At 40.2% G+C, this 23,950-nt stretch overlaps 1 protein-coding gene across 1 annotated transcript in view; it reads left to right on the plus strand.

Moving 5' to 3' along the window:
- The first annotated feature begins 2,925 nt into the window (after positions 1-2,925).
- ZNF608 (zinc finger protein 608) overlaps positions 2,926-23,950 on the plus strand; it is an 81,202-nt gene continuing 60,177 nt past the window's right edge. The window contains exons 1-2 of the mRNA XM_032096669.1: positions 2,926-3,655; positions 4,708-5,751. Of these exons, the coding sequence (XP_031952560.1) occupies positions 4,867-5,751 (885 nt within the window). The 5' untranslated portion in view covers positions 2,926-3,655; positions 4,708-4,866. The remainder of the gene's footprint in view (positions 3,656-4,707; positions 5,752-23,950) is intronic.

The following is a 23,950-nucleotide window of genomic DNA, read 5'->3' on the forward strand; positions in this document are numbered from 1 at the left end:
TTTCGAGCTACACAAAGCCCGATAGGGAAGATTTGTGTTACTAATTCCTGTGAAAGGATGTTCACGTGGTAGTTATAGGGTCGCTGGCATTCACACTTCAGTGCGTGCGGCAGTAAATCAGCAGTCTGGAAACAAAAGGGTTATTTTCTGCTCCCCTTCCTTCCGAAAAAGAGGAAGAAAAAAAAAAAAAGAAGAAAGAAAGGAAGAAAGAAAGAATAAAACCCGACCTGCCTAACTTAAGCCATATTGTAAAAACGAACATGTAGTAAAATACATGAGGAGCTGAAAAAGTGAATACAAGAAAGAGGGTTGATCCGAGAGCGGAGCAGCGCCTCGGTGACCCCCAAGCAGAGGTGGAGGTGCTGCCCTACCCTGAGCCTCCCTTCAGCCCCTTCCTCCAGACACTGTTTGCTTTTCTCCTCCACTAAGCACGAAAATAATAGCACATGTGTATCAGCAACCCTCTCTCGCTGGCTTCAAGCTGTTATAATTTTGAATGAGGGGGCATTTAAAAATTATGACTGAGATTCTAAATTGCCTCTTTGAAACCGGCACAGAAAAATCATTCATCATGGCTTCGAAAACTGCCCTGAAATTAAATTAAAACGAAATGAGGGAGTCTTCCTCCCGACGTGTGAGTCTTGGCAGAGCTACACTCCACCTTGGTTTTCTATTTTTTTCCCCTCCTCCCCCTCTCTCTTTTTTTTTTTCCCCCCCTCATTTCTTTTCCTCTCCCTAAGCCCTAAATGCTATGTAGGATAATTGAAATGGGAAACACGATTTGTATCTGGCTGCAGAAAGGAGGCTCGGGGTAGGCTGCGGGCTGCAGAGAGAGCGGCTGCGTGCGTGTGAGTGCACAGTGTGTGAGTATACAGTGTGGGGGGGGGGGGGTGTGAGGGCACCGTGTGCGTGAGGGTACAATGCGGGTGTGTGAGGGAACAGTGTGTGCGGGTGTGAGGGTACAAGGCGTGTGAGCGAGGTACAATACGCGAGCGAGCGCGGGTGCCGGGGGTGCGAGCGGGTGCGTGTTTGTGTCTCTCGCCCTCGCCGGCAGGCAGGAGGAGCGGCGGGCCAATCGCAGCGCCCGGTTTCATAAAAGCTGGGTGCTGATTGGCCGGCAGCGAAAGGGCATCGCGAACAAAGAAAAGTCCCTCTCAGGTACCGCGCGGAGCGAGGCTCCCACTCCCCCGCCTCGGCCGCTGCCGTGGGGGCAGCGCCCCTGTCCCCTGTGCCTGTGTGTCAGCCCGTGAGGGGACAGACACACATGCCGGGTTTTCCTTCTCTGGCCCGTTTTTCTTTTTATTTTATTTTGGTTTCTTTTTTTTTTTTTTTTTTTTTGGTTGTTTTAATTTTGTTTCTAGAAAGAAAGGAAGGTTCATGATATCTGGTGCTGTCTTCCTCCAAACACAATAAATCTGTTGAAGACATTAGAATTTTTTTTCCTAAAATAAAAAGCGGCTGCAACAAAAACACACTCAATGCAGTTAGAAGGAAAAGGTCAACTCGATCCAATACAGACCGTAAGTACGGTTGCGTGGTGTGTCTATAGCACTTAGAGGGGATTTTTTTTTTTTTTTTTTCTCTGCAAACGGGAGTGTTGAAGAGTTTTGGGAGTTGAGATAACTAGGGTTCTTGGGGATTTTAAAAGGAGGAAAAAAAACCCCAAAACAATCCCACAAACAGGGTGAGTTATTTGAGGGAATGAAAGCACTGTAGCCACACAAACCATACCTGACGGTGCACTTGGGGGGCGTTAAAGCGTAGTGCCTTTTTTGGGTTTTAACTAACGCAGGGCAGGGGGAAGGGGGGGAATAAAAGTGACACCATTACAGCCAAGCCTGCATTGCTTCCCCGCCCCCCCCGGCCCCGAGAGCACGGCGCTCGTTAGCAGGAGCGATGGGGCACCGACAGACCGGGAGGCACCTCGCCTGTCACACCGAGACACCGGAGACGCGAGGTTGGAGCTGGGGGGTGGGAGTGGGATCGTCCGTCGGTGGCTGATGCCTTGGCCGCTTCCACCGCCGTCTCGTTCTCCCGGCCCTGAGGTGCGGGAAAGGGAAAGCCCCGAGGTAAATGCGCCCCCCGGGGAGGCGGCGGGGGTTCGGCGAGGTGTTCCTGGGGGACACCCCGGGGCTCCAGTGCAGGCGGCGGGGCCGCGGGCAGGGCGCGGCGCAGCCCGCCGGGTGTGTTTGGGGCGGGCCGCGGCCCGGCCGCGCTCCGCGCCCCGGTCGGCGGCGGCCAATGGTGCCTGGCGGCGTCACGTGACGCGGGCGGCGGGACCGCCGCGCCTCCCCCCGCCCCCCGCCCTCCCGCCACCGGCAATTCATTACGGCTTTTAGCTTCCCATCGCCGGCTAATTAAAAATACTAAGCTAAAGCTCCGAGACCGTCTGACTTGGGGAGGGGGGAGGGAGGCCGAGGGAAGGGGGAGGGGGTGATAACGGTAGACTGCGAGGTTTGCTGAGACAATAAGGTGGGAGCGATCTGTCCTGACAAAAAGGTCGTCTGCTTTATCTCCTCGGACTCTAATTACTGAATTACTTACCGCATGACTGACTAGCCCAAGCTCACGGGTTTTTCGTTGTTATTATTTTTTTTCCCCCCGAGACAGCAATTCGAAACTGATACGTGCCTATGCTGATTTTTTTTTTTTTTTTTAAATTTTATTTCCTATTTTTAAAAAGCGCTGATCTAAGACTAGAGGGGGGAGGGAGGGACGGAGGGACGGGGACAGGCACCCCCCTCCCCGAAATCTTACCCTTGGGAAAATTTAGTTCTTTTGAGGGCACGCAGTCCTTCCACTCCCACAAAATGTTTTGATAACCGGTTTATCAGATCAGTGATTCCCCCCCTCCCGCTCCTCCTCCTCTTCCTCGCCCCCCCTCTTCCTCCTCCCCCCGCCTCCTCCGCCCGTTTCCCCTCAAGTTACTTCAAGAAATCAGATCTGTCAGGACGGGCGAAAAAAATGCCACTTCCCAACTAACAGGCGGAATCCAGCCCAGATTTTCAGTCCTTTCTTCTTCTTTTTTTCCTTCCTCCCTTTCACTAATTTATCCCGATGTTAGCACATTCTGTCTTGTAACACCCGGGCGCCTGTAGGTTTGTTTCATGGGATCATTACTTACTGATCGGGATGGCTCCCAGGTCCGGGGCTGAAGACGGAGTGTGAAGTTGGGGAAACATTTCTTTTTTCTTTCTTTTTTTTTTTTTTTTTTCTTTTCTTTTTTTTTTCTTTATTTTTTTTTTTTTTTTTTAATATTACTGTGATGATTATTACCTCTCGGTGCTTATCCAGGAAAAGCAAACAAACAAAAATCTGGTCCTTGATGCTCCACTTCTGAATGTGAAATATTACCTCCCAGCTGGTAAAGTTGTGAGGCGCAGCATTTTTTTTTTCCTTTTTTCTTTTTTTTTTTTTTTTTCTTTAAGCAAGGACGAAAAAAACCTAAACAAACAAACAAAAAAAAGGACTTCTGATCCGTGGGCCAAAGTAGGGGGAGATATGTTATTGACCGATTTATACTGGCTGAGATGATACTTGCTTTCTACTTGATCACTTGCTCTTTAAGTAAAATGAGGCACAGAGTTGTTGCTGAGACGAGTGGGAACAGCATTTTGATTTGCTGGTTTAATTAAAAATGATAAAGGATTTAAAGGTAAGAATTATGCATATATATGTATAAATATTTCGGCAGTCGACTGTAAAAGGGAGAGATCCCTTTAAAAATCGTTTTAACTAAGCTTTGTCAAACACACACTCATTTGCGGTCACTGAGGCCACCTTGGTGCAGATCACTTAAAGTGTATGTCTTAATCAGTTTCCTGTACAGTCAGTAATACTATATTTAACAGACCTAACAATTGTGTGACCTAGGAATACATTAGAGCTGCTTTTAAAACTGTTATGTTAAGAATATTTTCTTAAAGAAAAGAAAATTTTTATTTTTCCTCACCTTTTTTTTCTTTTTATTTTAACCTATGGACTTTAATATTTTGCAGTTAACATTTCTGTTTGTAGGTTGTTGTTTTTAACAGAAGGTGTATTGTGGCAGGGAAAATGAGGTTTCCCACTTCCCTTAGCACTCTCCTCCCCCCACCCCCCCCAAGAGACTAAGTGGAAGGGGGGTGAAAGATAATATAGAAGAGTCACAAAACTTCAAGGGTTTGGTTTAAAGCCACAAAATCCATGGAATGCAGTGAAGAGTGAATCCGTGTCCTTCCTTTTCTCCTTTTCGTGCCTAGGTGGTGGTCCAAAGGGTTAGATTACAACATGTGCTCCAACAGCTAGGCACCGCTTCTATGACTGTATTTCCTGAGCATTGTGGATTTAAATCATGTAGATAATTTTTTTCTTCTTTTTTCTTCTTTTTTCTTCTTTTTTCTTCTTTTTTCTTCTTTTTTCTTCTTTTTTCTTCTTTTTTCTTCTTTTTTCTTCTTTTTTCTTCTTTTTTCTTCTTTTTTCTTCTTTTTTCTTCTTTTTTCTTCTTTTTTCTGGGCATGGCTTTTTAAGAGAGATTGTGGATATTGGTATACAATTGGATTAAAGGTGCTTGTTAGAAAAACATCACAGGTACTGCCTCTGGTTTAACGAACTTAAGAACGTGGCAATGGTGAATGTTTTCGCTCCCCCCTACCTTGCCCCCTCTTTATTGAGTGACGTTATATCATGGTAACACCCAGACAAATACTTGACTTTCCCTCCTCACAGGACAAGGTGGACGTGGACTGCAGGTTGTGAGCCTAGACACACCTAGGGGAGGAAGACAAGAGTTGAACTTAAGAGAGAGCCCAACGGAGATAAACGAATGTCCCCACATCTCCAAAGGAAAGTTCATCGGATTTTTACTCTAGAGATCTCATCTTCAGGATGTCATTGAACACTTCCACTGCAGGAAAAGGTGTGGATCCAAACGCAGTTGACACTTATGACAGTGGCGATGATTGGGAAATTGGTGTTGGGAATTTAATAATCGATTTGGACGCCGATTTGGAGAAGGACAGACAGAAATTTGAGATGAATAATTCTAATACCACCAGCAGCAGCAACACCAGCTCCAAGGATTGCGGGGGTCTGGCTTCCAGTGGGGCTAATGCTACCTCAGCCTTAGCTGATGGCCTAAAATTTGCTTCTGTTCAGCCCTCTGCTCCCCAGGGGAATTCCTCTCACAAAGAGACTAGCAAATCAAAAGTGAAAAGGAGTAAAACTTCTAAGGATGCTAATAAATCTCTGCCTTCTGCTGCCTTGTATGGGATTCCTGAGATCAGCAGTGCTGGCAAAAGGCAGGAAGTCCAAGGGCGCCCTGGAGAGGCAACTGGCATGAATTCAGCACTGGGTCAAAGCGTGAGCAGTAACCCAAACGGCAATAATAGCAACACCAGCAACACCACCACCATTGCCTCTTGTGGGAAAAACAAAGAGGAGAAACCAGGTAAAGCCCCAGGCAGCAGAGGCTCCAAGCGGGATAAGGATGCAGGAAAATCCAGGAAGGACAAGCAGCATGACCTGCAGCAAGGCCACCCCAACGGCAGTGGGGGTGGCAATAGCCAGCTTCCCTCTGGGCACCTCTATGGCTTCGGGGCCAAGGGAGGCAGTGGTGGAAGCAGCAGCCCCTTCCACTGCACCTCCTCTGCTGTGGGGGAGGTGAGCAAAAGTACCCCGGATTCAGGGTTAATGGGGAACTCTATTTTGGTAAAGAAGGAAGAGGAGGAGGAGGAGAGCCACAGGCGAATCAAGAAATTGAAAACAGAAAAGGTAGGACAAAGCTCCTCTCCACCTCTTCTGTGTTTCCCCATGTCTATAATAAGTGTGCTGTGAGTGTCCCATGACCATATGTCTGGCTCCTCTGTCCTCTGCTGTGTATTTGTGACATGTGTATGTTCTTCCTCTTTCCCTTTCAAAAAAAAAACCAAACGAAAAAAACCCAAAACAACCCACAGACCTCTTCCTTACACGGACGACACCACGTTTCCAGTGTGCTGCTCTTCCTTGTGGTTTCCTCTCCCTGTCTTCACCTAGAGAATGTTTCTGTTTTGCCTGTTTGTTTTAATTGCGCTTGCCCAGAAGGAGAAAGGTAGAGAAGACCCTGACTGAGCTGTCCCCAGTTTTAGCAGAGAGCAGCGGTACCAGTGGGATGGCATGTGTTTGCATATGGGGGTGCATAGCTCAGGCTCCAGGTGCAGCAGGTCTTGTATGTGCTGACTCTCTTCCACAACATCAGCAGGCATCTGTGGCCATTCGTCTCCCAAAGTCTAAAGGAACCCCTCTCCTCTCTCTGACCCACTGCCTGGAGCTGAGATTGTGCTTGGGGGAGGAAACAGGAGCTATCAGCAGAGACCCAGGCTCTGCCGTTGCGCTTCGTGGAGACGCAGGATGCTTGTTGTGCTGGGGGGCTCCCGTGGCACTGTAGCCCAGAGGCCCCAGAAGCTGGTGTAGCAGCTGGGAGGAAGGAGCCAGCAGGCAGGCGGTGCCTCTTGTCTTCCTGGAAGGAGGATGCTGGGAGGAGGGAAATGCACCTTGTGCTGAGAAGCGTGTGTGCGAAACAGCTTTTGAAACAGAGGGGAGCAGTTTGTCTCCTGTCTTGGGGAGTTTTCCTCCTCTCTGAGCCAGGCTGCCTCTTGGATTTGAACTACTTGTTTGTTGAGTGGTTGAAATGTATGAAAGAAATCAGATGGGCGTGTGTGATTTTATTCCTTTCTATTACCTTATGAAGGATGCTTTCTGTATGAATAGATGGCCACTACTCTATTCTTCGGGAAGGGTGGAGTGAGACCTTGTTGTCTTGTCAACTGCTGGTTCAAGGATGTTCTGGTGTTGGTGGGAGTTCTGTTCCTAGGGCAGAAGGCATCTCCTGGGGGACCAGAGGGTGAGTGTTGGCCCAGGATTACAAGTATGATAAAATTCTACAGGTTGTTAAACGAAGACAACCTGCTCTGCCTGAAAAATAAAGGAAACCAACACCCTCCAAATGAACAGTCTCAGGGTGTTAGATTGTGACACTATTGTCAGATGTTGGTCTTAAATTACCTGCTTTTACAACTTCCCCCAGTGAACGTTCAGCGATGGGGCAACTTTTGGGTTGGTGTTAACTGTATGGTCTGCAAGTGTCTGGGAGGGCTGAAGGTCTCATGGAGGGGGGAGTTATATCTTTTTATGACTTGTTACCAGCTTTTTGTATTTCAGTCAAGAAGTTTTTGTAATTCTAAGTTGACTGGAGGATTAGATCTGTGTTTTTGTGACATCAGATATTTGTTAGTACTGGAAGACAATTCCAAGGGACTCTGTTAAAGGCAAGGAACAAATTAGATTTCATATTGTATGCATATTATTGCTTTTAAGATAGCATATCTATGGATGAATTTGAATGAGCCTTATGACCTTGTCTAAATGCAGATGAGAAAACCAGATTGCTGTGTAATTCATGTATATATGTTTGCACTTTGATTTATGAAAAGTGCTGCTCGCGGCAGAAGGTGTCTAAAAATCTCATGGTCTCTTTATTAACTTAGTACAGTAGGCATTTACTTCTGTTGCCAATAGTCTTCAAATTGCAGTTCTCTAATCTGTTTTAACTATCTAGATAAATTGCCCTAATCCGGTCTTCACAATGGCTGTGGTTAAAGAGTCAGAGCCATTTGATTGGATTCAGTGGCTGCCTGGAATGTGGGAGGTACTGCCCTTTTGCAACCCCCTTAGCCTTTTAATCTCTCAACCAAATGTTCACATTCAACAATTTTGTTTAGCTGGCAATCTGAACATTTCAGTATCTCAAAGGCTGCTGCCATGGCAACAGAGATTAGAGGGTGGTGTGGTTTCTCCCTTTTTTGTGTTCTTTCAACTCTCTAGTCACACAGGAAATTGTATGAAGAATCCATATACGTACGAGTAATTTTATGTGCAATGTAAATGGGATGGCATGCAAATTCAGAGCAAACGTGTATGGAGGAGTTCAGCGTCAGTGGCACACTCTGTGTGTTATAGATGTCGCTCCAGGAGGAGGTCTGGAGCTTGCATTTCCAGCAACAGCCGCTGCTGTTGGCACACACCGACTTTAATACAGGCTTTGCACATCAGAGTCGTGCAGCCTTAGCCATTGTCTGGCACAATGGTGTGCTTGCTTGCTGTCTTAAGTAATGTCCCTTAGCGTTTTTCTTTGCCAAGAATGTTCCCTTTTAGACGAATAATAATAATGTAGCTTGTTGCTGATAATGGTTGATACTTTAAGTCCAGCCAATGGCAATATTAGTAACACTCGAGTGTTTTGTGTTTGTTGTTCTGTTTTTGGTTTGGTTTGTTGTTTTTTTTTCCCCCAAATGATTAACAGTCCTTGGAAAGAATTCTTTAAAGGTTTCAGACTCCTGAAGCGTTATTGCTTTGACTGTTTATACACTAGAATATATATGCCATGCTGACACAAAGCACCTTGTATCTGTAGCTAAATACATAATTTTCAGCCTGCATGTTGAAACCAATGTTCAGTTATCTTACTATTGTGCAAGACATGCCTCATGAATTTGGAAGTTTCCTCTTAGAATCAAATGAGTTCATGACTGCTGATTCAAAATCTACATGTTTTTATGTGTGGCGTGGAATATAATACTGCATTTGTTTACTATTTGTGAAAAGCTTGGAGCAGATTCCCAGGAGTTGTAGTCACTGTTTAGCTTTCACAGCATGCTTCAATTCTATTTTTAGTCTAATTATTATGTTTTCTTGCTGCAGAAAGTCATGTAAAACATGATAAATTGGATCTTATGAAGCCTAATTAAATCAATGACTGTGTTCTGCTGGCTCTTTTATGCAGAAACCACAAATATGTTGTAAAAGTCGCCACTCCCCTAATATGTGGATAAAGTCAAAGTATGCTGTAATTCTAAGATGTTTGAGCTATATTCGTGCAGTCCATTTTGTGGCTAAGCCACCACTGACATGTCTGAATAAGTAGCTTTGACAGGTAGGCTAACCACTCCTAAGATTTTTGGTGTTAAAACCTGTCTCCATTTTCTGTTTCTCATCCATACTGTTTTTAGCACAGTTAGTGATTGTTTGTCAGCATGAACTTTTCATCTGTTTCAGCTAAGTTTTTTGTATTTTTAACAGCTGTTACATTGAAAATTGTTCAGAATAGCTACAAAATTTTCTTTGTGTGCATTGTGAGGAGGTTTTGGAATTCAGTCAGTCATAATTTACTCTGAGATATGGGAAAACTGTATTTGGTGTGTGAAAATCAGTATGTTTACATGAAATTAATGCAGAAGATACAAAGTTGTAATCAGAAGGGATAAGTTACAGTTCTAAATGTATCAGTCTAGTGATCCTTCAGGATTGACTTTTTCTCTTTTTTTAGCTTAGTGCTTCTCATTAAGACTTCATTTCACATTTGTAAGTTGTCTTCAGCAAATTAACATGTTGGCTGGTATTATTTATTCACTTCTTTTGTTGTGTTTTAGTGTTAGGATTTGAGAATGTTTTGTACGCCATCAGGACTCTCTGGATGAATTTTACCTATTGATGTAAATCATGATTAATGATGTTATGGAGATATGCTCTTCATGTACTTTTCTTGCCGGCCTTGTGTGTAGTTTATTCACTGTGAAATAAAAGGGCAGGGAGGTCACTTGCTGTAATTAAAGAACAAAGTCTATTGTTGTTTGACAGCAAACTGTTTTGAAAGCTACATAAGGGATTTAGCTGTTAAAAACATTGATAAGTATGGGTGTCTAACAATAAGCACAACTCAAGGTTCTTAAAGTTCTGTAGTGCTGTCTAGTAGTGTGACGGTGCTTTTCGAGCTGGGTGAAGAGGTGTTGCCCTTTGGCCGAGGAAAGCTTTCTGTGTGAACCTACTGACCTCTGCCAATATGTATGACCAGATCTGCTATTGAATTCCTGTGCAAAGCAAGAGTTATTGTAGCACAATGGAGGCTGGTCTAGAACATCTATCAAATGAAGTAGGGAAGCTGATAACCATACTCGGAACTACTGGAAAAATATTTCACCTTGGGCATTGGTAATTTTACAATTTTAATAACTTCATAAATACCCAGTAAAAAGGAAAGGATTGATTGTCCAGATGTCATGAGGTTAACCATGTTCTCCATGTTAAAGGGCTTTCCTGCAAGATTGTTTTAATTATAGCTATATAAAGACTTGTTTTTCCAAAGTAGCATTTTATAGTCCAATAAATGAAATGTATGTTAAAAGTGCTAAGCAAAATCTCCCGTAACCATAGAGGTGTTCAATAACCAGATTCAAGTAACATGGAAAGTACCATCTGTTTCTAGTTTTCAGCATAAGCCCAGGAATTGAATAGCTGAGATTTGCTCGTATTTTTCCTACTCTCTTTCTTTTTTTAATTATTATTATCATTATTTTAAAAAGTTCACCTGGCACTTTATAGAAGCTTTCTGAAATGCAATAATACAGGAGAGACTGTGAAAACACATGTTCGTACACACAGTTAACCAGTTCCACTTTCATTTAAAGAGATTTCCAGAAGCTCAGTCATTGAAGAATTTATAATAGTGAATCACCTCCTGCAGGCAAACACAATAAGGGTCAGTTCTTCAAAGGTCTTGCTATTGAGGTAGAACCTGATTTACTCTTTCCTTATGAAGTAAAAGGAAGGGAAAGCCCCCCCCCCCCAACAATAACAACTAAAAAATCCCACCCCAACCTCTCAAAGGATAACTTTAGCAAGCTCTTATCAGGCACTTAATTGCATATGATAAAACTATTGACTAAAATTTTCCATGCAGACTTTACTGCTGTTCAGGGAAGTGTTCTGGAATTGTTGATAGGGAGAAAATCACTCTTTTAAAGATAACTTGTTCTAAACTGATAGGCAATGAGATTCTTGGCTGTAGCCTATGAGCCCTGGATAAAACGCCATCCGGCCCTTGTTTGAGGTCTTTTACTAAAGCTAATGACTGGTCTTGTGCCGCCCTGAGATAAATGACATTATCTCTGAGTGGTCTGACAGGAAACAGACATGTTAATGGTGAAGCTGCGGGGAGGATCTGCTGTAATTCTGACAAAAGAGTAAAGCTTGGACCCCTGGTTGTGATCATTAACACAGAATGCATTCCTTCATAATTGGAAGGCTATTTTATCGACAACAACGTAAATCATAAATCTGAAATGTGCAGGGTTTTTTGTGTGCTAAAACTGGTGCCTTTCCCCTCCCCTCCCCGCCGTATAAGAAATGGGTTATCTCCATAGTACTGACATTAGTGGGAGAGCCTGGGGTCTGCTTTCTGTTAACTGGACACATCCTTTGCACGTTGAATGCAGGTTCCCCTTTATGTGCCCTGTGATGTTGGGGAAGATGAAACAGGAAAGCCTTATAAATATGATTGCCTGACAAAAGATTTTGGGAATATGAAAACTATAAGCGACATCGAAATGAAAGCCACCTTTGAATTACCAAGTCTTAGTTACTGAACAACTAGAAAACAATGGTATGGCCGACTGAAGGTAATCCCCTCTTGATGGAGCAATACCCTCTGCTTGCAGGCAGGTCCAAGGGTCAGAGCAGACCCTACTAGCTCAGCAGAAGGGGTCCAAAGAGTAGTTTTTAGAAGTTAAGATGTAACACTCTATGGTAATATAAGAACTCTTATAGGCTGTATGTAAATGCTGTAGGATTTGTATCTTGTATTAGATTGGTTAGTGACAATTAGAATATTCAGTACAGAAGATGATTTATTGTATTGTAACCAGGACTTCAGACACTCTTACTTTCTCTTACACACTCTTATTACTTCTTCTTCACTCTCATTCCTCTCGCTCTCCCTCTCTCTTTACTTACCTGCTTACTCTCTTGCTCTCCTGGGCCTGCTCCGAGCTGAGTCTGGCAGCTCTAAGCAGTGCCCCTGTACCCACACCCTTTGCAATAAACCGCATGTTCCAAGATCTGACTTCAGAGATCTCTCGTCTCCGTCCGTCCCGACCGTCCAACCCACCCAGGCACCCGCATGTGTTAACCATGTGATTTGCATTTCTAAGAGAATAAAATAACACCTGTGTTTCTTCACATCTTATGCTGTTATTGATACACGTGCTACTGAGCACGTTTTACAAGCATCGTCAGGAGTATCATTGCAGAAGTATTAACATTTCAGCTATCTCTTCACCCTTTCACCTTTACTCCCATTTTGGATAAGGACGTATATATCTTTTGGATTTCAGTCACCCACCTTTTTCAAAGCAAATATATTGCCTCTGCATCAGTTTGGGCAACTTTGTGTTATTTCCACATGGTCTGTATTTCTCAAATGTAGAATTCCCATTTTGAGTGGCATGTTCCAGATTTATTCCAGGGTAGACAGTTGAAATTGCTGAATGTAACCATGTTTCAGTCTCTCCTGCGGTCTGAGCTAAGATACTTTGTACAAATGATCCAACAACCAGGTTACTATTTTTATCATATGATTAACACTTTACCAGCTTTATATTGTACCTATATGACGTTCTACTTCACATGGTGATATATTGCTATGTTCTCTGAATGGCTGGAGAGATTGACTTCTTAACTGTGCTTCATTTTTTACAACAGAAATACATCTTCCCCTGAGTCCTCAGATAGGCTCACACCTGTGGATGCAGTGGCTTCAACTGAAGGGCTGGCCATACTTTTTGCTAAAAACTAGCATTTGTTTTAGTGTGTTTACATATCAAGGAATTATTTTTATTTCTTAACAAACAATCACAGAATATATATATATGGATATTTTTTAAAAAATATGGTCTGTACATAACATTTCCTGTTGGGTGAAAGACAGCAAAACGGTCTTCCATGAAAATTTCTGATGATGACATAATTGCAAAAAGTAAATACCTTTCTAAAAATCAGAAAAGTTAATTTTATATATATATTTTTTTTTTCTGTTTCATAAACCTTTTTCTTTTTCTGTTTTTGTACCAGTGTTTCTGCCAGTGCAGCTCTTTTTCAGTGCAGCCTTTCACCAAAGTGAACAATAACACAATCTATCATTTTATAATTTGCTTAAAAATATGTTTGAAATGTGATAATTTTAATAAAGATAATTGCCTGTTGTTATAGGAGGACTTGAGGGGTTTTCCTAAAGGAGATTTTAAATCATGATTGTTTAAAATTATTATTACATTCTTGATTTAATACCACAATTTACTGAAGGAAATGAGTAGCCATTTGGGCAAAGAAGAAGGTCAGACAATGACTTTTGGTTGTGCTGTAGGATTTCAGTAAGCATTCTCTGTTGCACTTTCTCTTTTAACTCTTACAAAATGGTCTTGGCAATTGGAACAAAGCCTTTACATTTGAATGAAAGGTTGTAAAACTATTCAGAGCGACTTGACTGACAAGCAAGTTCTTTGTAATATTTTTTTTCTGTTTTGAAAAAGCTGAGAGAAATATCAAGCTGTGGGAATAGGTAGTTTGCTCTGGCACCCTATCTACATGTACGCTTCCATAATATATACGCATATAAATATAAGACTACTTGATTAAACAATTCAAGTGAGCACGTAGGGCAAGTTGCATGCAATGAAGTAGGATTCATGTCTGTATATATAGGATTTCCAGCCCTAGGGTCACTATGGTGTTGATTAGATTTTCTGAAATCTTAAGCCAACTCTGCAAGTAAGAAAGGTGCATTTAGTGACAGATTTATAATCTTACTTTTACTGTAAGTTGACAAATACTGCTAAATCTCAAGGTGAAAAAATCAACTTCTCTAGCCTGTAATATCTATTGGGAATTAAATGTGAAGCTCTTTGTTTCACTAATTTTGAAGTGCAATTGTGCCATGTTCAGTTGTATGTCCTTTATGATAAATCTTCATCAACCACCTTCAGAAAAAAATGCCAAACATTTGGTTCCCTTATCTTCTCACAGTTTCTGAGTCTTCCTAGACTAAATCGCACTCTTGTGCACAAACCCAGCTTGGCTGAGGTGTTTGTCTCCAGAGAAACTCCACCAAATAATAATGGATGGAAAATGACCTCATGAGGATTTTTGAAGCATATGCCAATAATGGCATGTGAATGCAGTTTTTGCAGTCAAAAGAGCAAACTAAAATCTATTGATTGTGGTTACTCGGTGTTTTCAAAACACTAGCATTCGAGTTGTTGAATTGTCCTGTCATGTTAGCCAAGAAGCAGATGGCATAACACCACAGAAGTGTATTTTTACTTAAAGAAACTTTAGAGGTTTTGATGTGTTTTCTTTTCCTCTTATTTCCCCGATGGCTTCTTTTTATTGAAGAGTAACATGAGGAGACCTGGTAGCAATTTTATTGCTTTCCCATAACAGTTTAAAATAATAGGTTGGTCTTTGGTTGCCAGTCAAATTTCTACCAGTCAGTTTGATTCTGTTTTTTATCATGTGGCAATGGAATATAAAAAGTGTATGTTTGTAGTTTACCCTCAGAAACTAGCTTTTTTCTCCATGCTTCAATTAGCAACAGAAGACTAAGCTTCAATTGGTCACACTTTCATAAACTCTGAGAGCTTGCTTTCTTCATTCTGATAAAAGAAAGTGCCAAGTTTAGGCTCTGTTTCCCAGGAAATTTTGAGGCACATCTGGCCTCTTTAACTGTGTTCACTAGACAGTTTGATTTTGCACACATTTAGTCATTTGCATTATCCATTGAATTAATTCAGGGGTTTTGTTAAGCCCATCCCCCCTGCAACACAAGTTCATGCTATTCAAATGCCACCTTTACTCATGAATTTCAGTGATGCTGTGCTCAACTGTGGTAGAAAGAGGTCTGTGGGTACCATAGTTGCTTGTTACGTAAGCACAGCTTTCATAATTTTCACCGCTTCCCTCACCCAGTAAGAAGAGTGAAAAGCAAACTGTAATCTCCTTTCTCATAGTACGCAGGGCCAGACCAAATTATTTTTGGATTTCCTGTCACCTCCTTGGCTGATTTCTGTAGATGGCTTATGTTAAAAGCAACAATAATGTTTGAATTGGAAGGGTTTTGGTCTTTGGGTTTTCATTCTTCATGGAGAACTGTTTATTTGAGTGTGGTTCACCACACTACATGGATAGTACTATCAAATCTGTGCTTTATTATAGGCTTGTAGCAGTGAAGTAATGGCTGTATTTGCATGTTTCAGGGTTTCATGTTCTTGCCAATTCTTTCTTTTTGAAGGAGGGAAATGAAACTAGATCTGTATCTCTTCAACAAAAGGTAATAGTTAGAAGCAAATACAATTAGAAATGGACCACATTACTTCATTGAACTTTGTTTTGCTGGTAGGAGTTTTAAATCTGATTTAGTAAATATTGAGGGATTTGTTTAGTTAGCTTGCACTGACTACAAGGATCTAATATTCCAGGAATATTTATGGGTATAATGAACATATTTGACATTAAGTTTTGATGGTTAATTTTTGCCCTGGGTTTAAGGTTAGGCACTATATGTTGTATTGCACCAGAGTTCTGAAATTTGAAGGAAAAATACTGCTGCATTTTGAGAACAATGAAGGTGGTTGTTCCACACCCAGTTTTACTGAAAACAAAAATTGATGTTCTTGCCCACTTCATCTAATAGTAAGGTGCAATATTATGTAATAGTGTTACTAGTTGCTGTTTAAGGAAATGGTTGTGTACACATATGTGTGCGTATGTATATCAGTACAGATATTCACATATATGCTGGAGGTGTGTGTATATATATGTATATACATACATGGACATACATACACAAGAAAAAAGAGCTGCTACTGTTTTATAAATACAGCAACTGAGTTTTGACTAATAGTTTTATTTACATTTCATGTCCAGATCTTTTAACAGTTTTTCCTGTGACGCTGCAATGGATGCCAAGCACTGAAGGAGAAAGCTAGCAGCTGTTTCCATTACAGCATTGGTACATTAGCCTCTGCACTTTATTTTCATTTTATGATCTCCTCCAACCTTTCCTAATTACCCCTTAAAAAGGCTTTTCCCCTTCTGCCTCTGATTTATCTGTCTGCAGGGTTCTGTGTTTTTCTTAGCTTTAAAAATGTAAAAATCTGTGTGGGTTGTTTTTTTTTTTTTTCCTAAGAGCTTAATGCTTTGACTCTTACCCACACTGAGCAAGGGCTTATCATCCTTTCTCCATTCAAGTAAGTAGTTCCTTGTGTTATGTCTCTGTAAGCCCTTACTTGAGATGAGTCCAGGTTGCAAAACAGGACCCACTGTGACCAATTTGATTATTCTTGTAACAGCTTGAGCCACTGTATGATTTACAGGTTTTTTTGCATGCCACCTGAATAGTGTTTTGTTCATTCTTGCTCTTTCCTTCGCCATCTCTCTGAAAATAATTGTTTCATGGCTGTATGCTCTTATTGCTGAGATATGACTGAAAACTGCATGAAGTACAGTGAAGCACATTCATTTTCATCTAGTACCCGTTTATTGCCTTGAGCACTGTAAATCTGTCAGCTCTTCACGATGCTTTCACCTCTTTCTTCATTTGCTCCAGCTTCTAGTTTGACAATGTTCCCCTGAGGCAGAATTCTAATCTGCTTCCAATTAGTTGCAAAATGTGACTCAAATTTCCACATTATGGCTGCTGTTTTACTTGCACGAACACATCTAGAAACAAATTAATGCTCTTGAATATTTATTTTTGAGCCTTCAGATTTACTCTAGGTGGAAAAGTTGCCAACTACATTCAAACTACGTCCAAGATTTATATTTTTTTCTCAAACTGAAATATTCCTTAAAGGTTTAAAATGCCTCTTAGTGCTTAATTTTCACAAACCGTTTTCAACTGGTTGGTAATTATTGAGGGTACATTGTATTGTGATAAATTAAACAAGTTTGCAATACACATAATTAGCGTTTAAATATGGATGGGATTGCTGTGTCAGTTTAGGATAAGAGGCATTTCTTTTCTGCAGGGCCAGCACAATCTTTTTCGGAACCTTTAAGTAGTTTTTCAGGACGAACATACATACTTGACACCTGTCTGACTGCCATCTATTATCTGCAACTTCAGAAGTTGTCATTTGGCTGAGGGGGAGGGAAAGAGACTAATTTGATCTCTGGTGAGTCTTAATAGGTACAGCTAATTAAAATCTTTTTGTGCGTCCTTTTGTAAGGATCTGCGCTTGTCTATGCATCCATATAGATGAGTGCATGGGTGTACATTTAAAATACGATCTCTAAATTAAGTTTCCAGGGTTTTCCTGTAGCGTTCATTTTCCTATGAGTAGCTGCAGTAGGAATATGTTGTATTCAATGGGGAAGAAGTCAAATTTTCTGTGGAGAGTGTGGAAATCAGGATTAAAACACCGAGGAGAGGACTGGAATCTAATGGGAGTCTGAAGTTCATTCCTTATTCAGGCAAAACTAGCATGAGAGGCTCCATGACAATTCTGCTCTATTGCCCATCCACCTCTAATGCCTTACATCTGAAGTTGCCTATATAGAGAAACACAGAGTATTTAATTCAAATATACCAGTAGCTGAACTTGTAGGTGAAAATCTTTAGAGGAGATTAGCACTCTAAAGCCTGGCAGATTGATGTCAGAAGTTGTAATAGACTTTAAATAGGCTTGCAGAATTTCATTGGAAGTATATTGCTGAAATTGAAATAGCTAAGTACCTGTCATTTCTAAATGATATTAACACCTGTAAATTTATCTTTCCATTTACAATACGTTACTTATTTAAAGTATTAAGTATTAAAAACATACAGACATGTTTTTAAAAAAAAAATTTAATTGTCTTTACTGTCCTGCGTTGAGGTGGTAGCCTGCTATTCCTGTGTTATATGTAGAAACATGTCCGTGAAAGCAAATATACGCATGCTGTGTTCTGGTTTTAATCCCTGAGAACTTATTTTCCAGAAAGAAAAAAACTTAAAAATAGAGATAAAGCAAAATTATCTCAATGTTATTTTATTTTCTCTTGAGTCATGAGTGACTTTTAACTGCAGAGATGAAAAAGCTAACGTTATTTATTTCTCTGAAGGTTTCACTTACTCTAGTAGACTCCTGTGATTCACAATGTCATTCTATAAAGAAACAGTATTTGCAAACATTGTGAAATGCTGCAGCAGCATGGCATTTTTTTTTCTCATACAATATCAAAGTACTTGAGGTTCAGCTTTGTAGCCATGGTGAATCACAGTTCCTGTGATTGTCAGTTGTTGATAAAAAGTACACAGACAATTAAAATTCAAGTGAAATGCATGTATTTGTAGCTTAGAATAACTGACTTAAAGACATGCAGAGTGAATAACCAGGCCAGTACATGAAAAACCTCCTCCACCATATCCACGCGTATGTGTACACATATATAAACATGCAATCACACATTATTAATTTTTCAGGCAAAAACCACAGTACTTCAGAGAAGCATTAAATGCTTTTGTTGATAGCTTATAGTTTTATAAACTCTAAATGAGCTTATTGCCTTTTAACCAGCACTAAATAATAGAAGAACCTATGAGCCTCCACATTGGACAGCAGCCAAGCAGCCAAAGAAAGAGAGGGTAAAAAAAAAAAAAAAAAAAAGTGAATGGCTTAATTGTAGAGCAAATCATTTGTTTACAGATTAAGAACTATTTGGTAGCTAAATCCTATGGACAAGGTGGTGAAAGAATGAGGCACTAAGGTACAGGAAATAAGCTTTATATTTTGTGCCCAAGTCCTGCTATTTTTGCCGCCTCCTAAAGCAGAGGAGGCAGGGAAAAAATGAGTTGTTTAACAGCAAAGACTGCTGAACAAACCGTACATATTAAGTAGGAACAAAAGGGTGGGAGAAGGGAAGTGTTGATGAACTTACGTGCTGACAGGAACCTGACAACTGGAGCTGCTTCCAGCTAATGGGCACCAGTCTGTGGCAAGATGAGCTGCCCTATTTTGTTTTCCTTCTGAATGGGGTGGGGGAGAAATGCTTCTGTTAATTTGAGCAAACATAATACATTTTCTTGAAACTCTCTCCCCAATATGCCGTTTGGCTTGCTCACTAGAACTGCCTACCCCCCCTTTTTTTCCTTCTCGCTTTTTATCCTCTCTTCTTTTTAAGAGCAAGGTTTTTTTAATAGGCCTTTGTTTCAGTATCGTAATTAATTAGTTGACAGTTTCAAATGGTTAAGAATTGCTTGTGGTTCCTGCTTTATTGTTGTACAACATTTTTTTAAAGACCCACTTACTGGTGGCCTGTAAATTTGAAGATATCATTTTCATGAGTCATTGGTTTAAAGATCAAAGCCAAGAAAGCATTATAGCAGGAATGGAGTAACCTCTGCAGTAAATGTTGTTTAAGTTTCTTCAGTTAAAACTCACTTTTTCAGTAATTCATAATCTTTCAAAGTTCTTACCTTCTGACTAGAATTTTCTGTGGCTTCTTCTCTTCATCACTGCTGTGAAAATGAATTTACGAAGTCTGAGTAAGGAAATAGGTCCATAGGTCATGGAAAATAAATCATTTTATTTTACAGAACATCCCTGCTGTCAGTATCTTGGTAGGCAAAGCCTTCTGAGAAAATGTGCCATGATTATTTGTGTGGAAATTGGCTTGGATTTGATCAGATTATAAACCATCTGAAGAACATGTTTGGCCTGTGTAAAACAACTATTCCATTTTCCATCTTCAGTGGCTGTACTAATTTACATGGGAAAAAGAGTAGACATAGCTGAGTTCGGTAAATTGTGTCTGGTCATCTGTACTAATACAATACATTTCTAGTTTGATCTCCTTAACTTATAATAAAATGGACATTTTTATCCCTTTGGCTAGTGGCAAGTTTGTGTAAAGAAAAATCAAAATATGCATGAAAAAAAGAACTTGTCAGTTGTTCTTATTGAAATCCAGTATAGGAAAGTTTTTAGTGTACATTATATTGACTAATTTTCATAAGGGGACAAGGAAAAAGTTAATGAGCTTCAGGAGTGACCTTTTAAGTGCTTGGCAATGCTGTGCCTTGTTTCTTTACATATTGCTTGATTGAAGTTCACTGATGTGATATAAAATGTTGTGCTCTTCTTACGTATAAACAAATGTAGAGTGTGTTGCCAGTAGGTTGTTCTATTAAGAATGTATCTCCCTCCAACTAGGAGTCTACTAAGTAGTAACCTCAAGAAAAATATTCTTAATAGCACTTCTTTCTTCAGATTTAGTTTCTTCTGCATTTCCTGATCACAAGAATGAGGTATAGTGCATGGAAAAGTGCTCCCAGCTGCATTTCCTAGTCACAGGCCACTTCACCCATTGCATTTAGGCACAGCAGCTGATTGCTTCAAAATGAGCAGCAACATGAGCACTGACATCTCTGCAAGAAGAATGCTGCTGTGAAAGTTACGTAAGAATTGTGTCTTTTATATGCAGTCTAATTATAAACATATTTGTATATGTTCATGCCCCCTTTGTGTTTTCCCTAGGCTCTGAAATGACTGTGTCTGTTGGAACATTAAACCAGGCTGTTATCTGATATCTGTTTGGTAAAATGAGCATTGACATATTTGACGTGATTGAAAGCAGTGTTCTTAGTGGCGATTAAAGAACTTTACATTATGTGCATGGCATTGTGATTTTGTTCACACTGTACTTTAAAATGTGTATAATGTGACTGGCAAAACTATAACACCTGTTTGTAATAAGAAATTTGCAGCAGGAAATTTTAAGGCAAAATGGTAGTAATTTTTGCATCTACTTAGACATATATAATTTTCTTGTTATTATTGCTTCTAACAGATACACAGTTGGTCTTCAGACTACAAGTTAAAAATTATAACATTGAAATAAAAACTGAAGTTTCATAAATTTTCAAAACAAAATTGCTCTTTTTTTTGTGGGTATGCATATGAAGCTTAACTACCAGTAGACAAATTCACTCCAGAATAAGTATTTCATTTTTGATAAATGTAGTGAAGTAGGACCATCTTTTTCTTTATCATTAGTACCTTACCAAATGCTTGATGGACTTAATAGACTTGTTTGTATCCTTGGCAGAGTAAAAACCAATGATTAAGCAATGTTGCCCTGACTGTGGGTCTCAGTAAATTCAAAAGGAAATGTGCATTCTAAATCAACAATTATAAGACAAAGAAATAATTTAATCTCAGGATTTGGGAAAATTTGATTGACATTTTTTTATTTTTTGTTATTGTTTTTCTTGTACTAGAAGCCAAGGGTCTGGTAAAAGTCTGAGAAAAAGGAAGTTGCTGACATTAGCTCATTAGGATAACAATAGCTCTGGATAATATTTATGGTGTCATAAGAGCTCATCTTTCATATAATTATGTTTATCAACTTTTAATTCTTTCAGGAAGAGCCATGCTCTTTATTTATTTATGTATTTACAATATTACTTTCAGAACTGAACGGGGAATGAGTGGTGTGACTTGCACTAACAAATTTCAGTATTTTGCATGGGACAAGCCTTTGATAAGTTTAAGTATAGAGGTCAGAGCACAATTTTCTCTGTCCTGTTCGGCTTGCCATTGTTGCACAATAAGTCATTGTGTTTGCTTTTGTGAATAAAAATCAGCTCCAAGGATGAGGAGTATGACACTTTCGTGGTTCATTCCTACACTTGTAGTATTTTCAGTGTTTTGACTTGGAGAAGGTCATTTGATCTGGAAGCCTTAAAGCCGGAAGTCAGTATACCAGGTTTGTCAAGTAATTAGGCTAATTTGTTTTAGTTGTTACTGAATTTGTAGAGCATTTGCTGACAGACCAGGCTATGAGCAGTGAGGAACTATTACTTAGAGATCAAGTAAATCTCCTTTTAAATTGTGGCTATATTTAAAATTAAACTTGTAGCCCACTTTAGAGTTGAATTACTGCATTTGTTGGTTTGGGGTTAAAGTTAGGCTGCACTTAGAGGAAACAGCATCTCCAAGACTAAGTCCTCTTACAGCACTACAGAAATTCTTCAATCTGGCTTTTCCACTGTGGAAGTGGGCTATGGTAAATCTTGTTTTCTTCAGCTCTGGACACAAAAGGTCATATTTTTGCTCAGTTCTCCCACAAAAGGAGCTCATGCAAAATAGTGTCTGCACAGGTCTTGGCTGTACCCTAGTCTTTGCATCTAGATAAGCAGTGAAGCTGTATCTGTGACATGGGTAGGAATGAAGCAGTGCCAGGACAACACTGTAAGCTGATGACCAGAATATGCCTCAGCCTGCAGGTATCAGTGGAACAGTTTTGTTAGGTTTCTGAAAAAGAAACTTGAGCTGTAATACCATGTTCTAACAGCATCTCCCCAGAATACTATCAATACATATCACTGAGGAGTATTTCTACAAGGTGGGCCATTCTCTAGCCTGCTCCAAAAAGATGTCCAGGTGATCCACAATAGCGTGCTTTTTCTAACCTAGTGTCCAAGTTGACTAGGGTGAAAGGGGAGGGTATACAGACAATGTAAAGGGAAAGGCAGTTATCTTCAGAATAGGTGTGTTTGGGTTGGTGATGAGTACCTAGCTTTGATACCCTCATTTCTATTTACCTCAGCTGTAAAAAGGTATGTGACTGCAGCCTAAATCTGTTGAGTTTATTTGGCCATTTAAACTGATGTTTGGAATCTCCTGAATAAACAGAGCAATTTATTTTAAAAAGTAAGCTTTACATTTTTTCATAAAGGCCATCACGACTCGATGTATCATGCTTTCTCCTTCCCATGAGATGAATGATCATTCAGACTTTTCCTTGAATTTGTGAGATACTAGTTCCTTGCACACTGTAGTGCCTTCTAGTATTTTTCCCATCTTACTCCATATTCAGTGTTAGTAAAAGAGGTGGAATTTAAGAATAGAATTACCTCAAGACTCCCCTGTTCATTTGACAGATTGTGTATGAAGTCAAGTCTCTGGTTCCATGGTGTATTATGTCTGTCTCCCCTGTTGTTTCTGTGAGCTTCCCAGCTGGTTACTGAGGAGAGAAAAGTATTTCCAAATTAATAGGAAAATCTGTTGTGAAACCTCAAAAATGTACAGAAGTCTCGAGGGTAAGCTGTGTATCTGGAGCACTTTGTCAGGGCTTTCCTTTTTTAAAAGCTTTCATTAACCTGAAGGGATAGTGCTTGTAGAAACCTAATTGCTGAAATCCCTGTCTCCCGTTTGCTGTCCTGCTTTGGAGCTCTCCATCTCTTTAGCAGCATTTGAAATTCTTATCTGGCTGTCTGGTGGCTAAGTGCTCTGGATATAACTAGGAAGAATATCACAGGTAGCAAGGAGGACAGATTTTTCAGGCATGATGGTCAGAGTTGGAACTGAGTCACTTGATATAAATGAAGCTCACTTATCTAAGATTAAAATTCATGCTTACGTTCTTCAGGGAAATCTCTTGGAGTGAGGTTGGAGCGGGGGGGGGGGGGGGTGGAGATTGAACATCTGTTATCTGGCCATGAGGAGGGTTTTTTTTGTTTTGTTTTTTTGTTGTTTGTTTGGGGGTTTTTTTTTGTTTGTTTGGGGTTTTTTGTTTTGGTTTTTTGGGGTTTTTTTTTCAGGTTTTGTTGGTTATTTTTGGTGGGTTTTTTTTTGGGCCATAGTTTTCACACTTACCACCAGACTCTGGAAAACATTTTCTGTAGGTGGCACAAGATAGGAACACCCTTGTCTTTATGTTTAACAGTCTTTTGCTTCTTCATTGGTCTGTCGATTGTCTTGTGTATCCAGTGAATTAGTTTATGACAACTTATGGAAATAGGCAAGCATACAATTCCTAGTGTAAGTGATGCAATTTGACAGATTCTGTGTTTATGTGTAAATCTCTGCTGTTTAGGAGACAGGTGTGACATTCTTTTCCTCTGCATTTAATACACATTAACTAGCTTTCTATAAGATATTCAGTGATGAGGAAATTAAAAATCACCTCTTTGTAAAGGAAGAGGAAGCAAGTGAGTGTATGCCTTTGGCAAGGGAAAGGCAGTCTTTCCAATGACTCTGTTGCCCACTTGAAGCTGTAGCACAAAAGTGACTCTTGGCTATTTCGTCCCTCTGTGGCCTGAGCCAGATACTATTGGTGG

This window comes from Corvus moneduloides, chromosome Z (assembly GCF_009650955.1).
Source record: "Corvus moneduloides isolate bCorMon1 chromosome Z, bCorMon1.pri, whole genome shotgun sequence".
Classification (NCBI taxonomy): domain Eukaryota; kingdom Metazoa; phylum Chordata; class Aves; order Passeriformes; family Corvidae; genus Corvus; species Corvus moneduloides.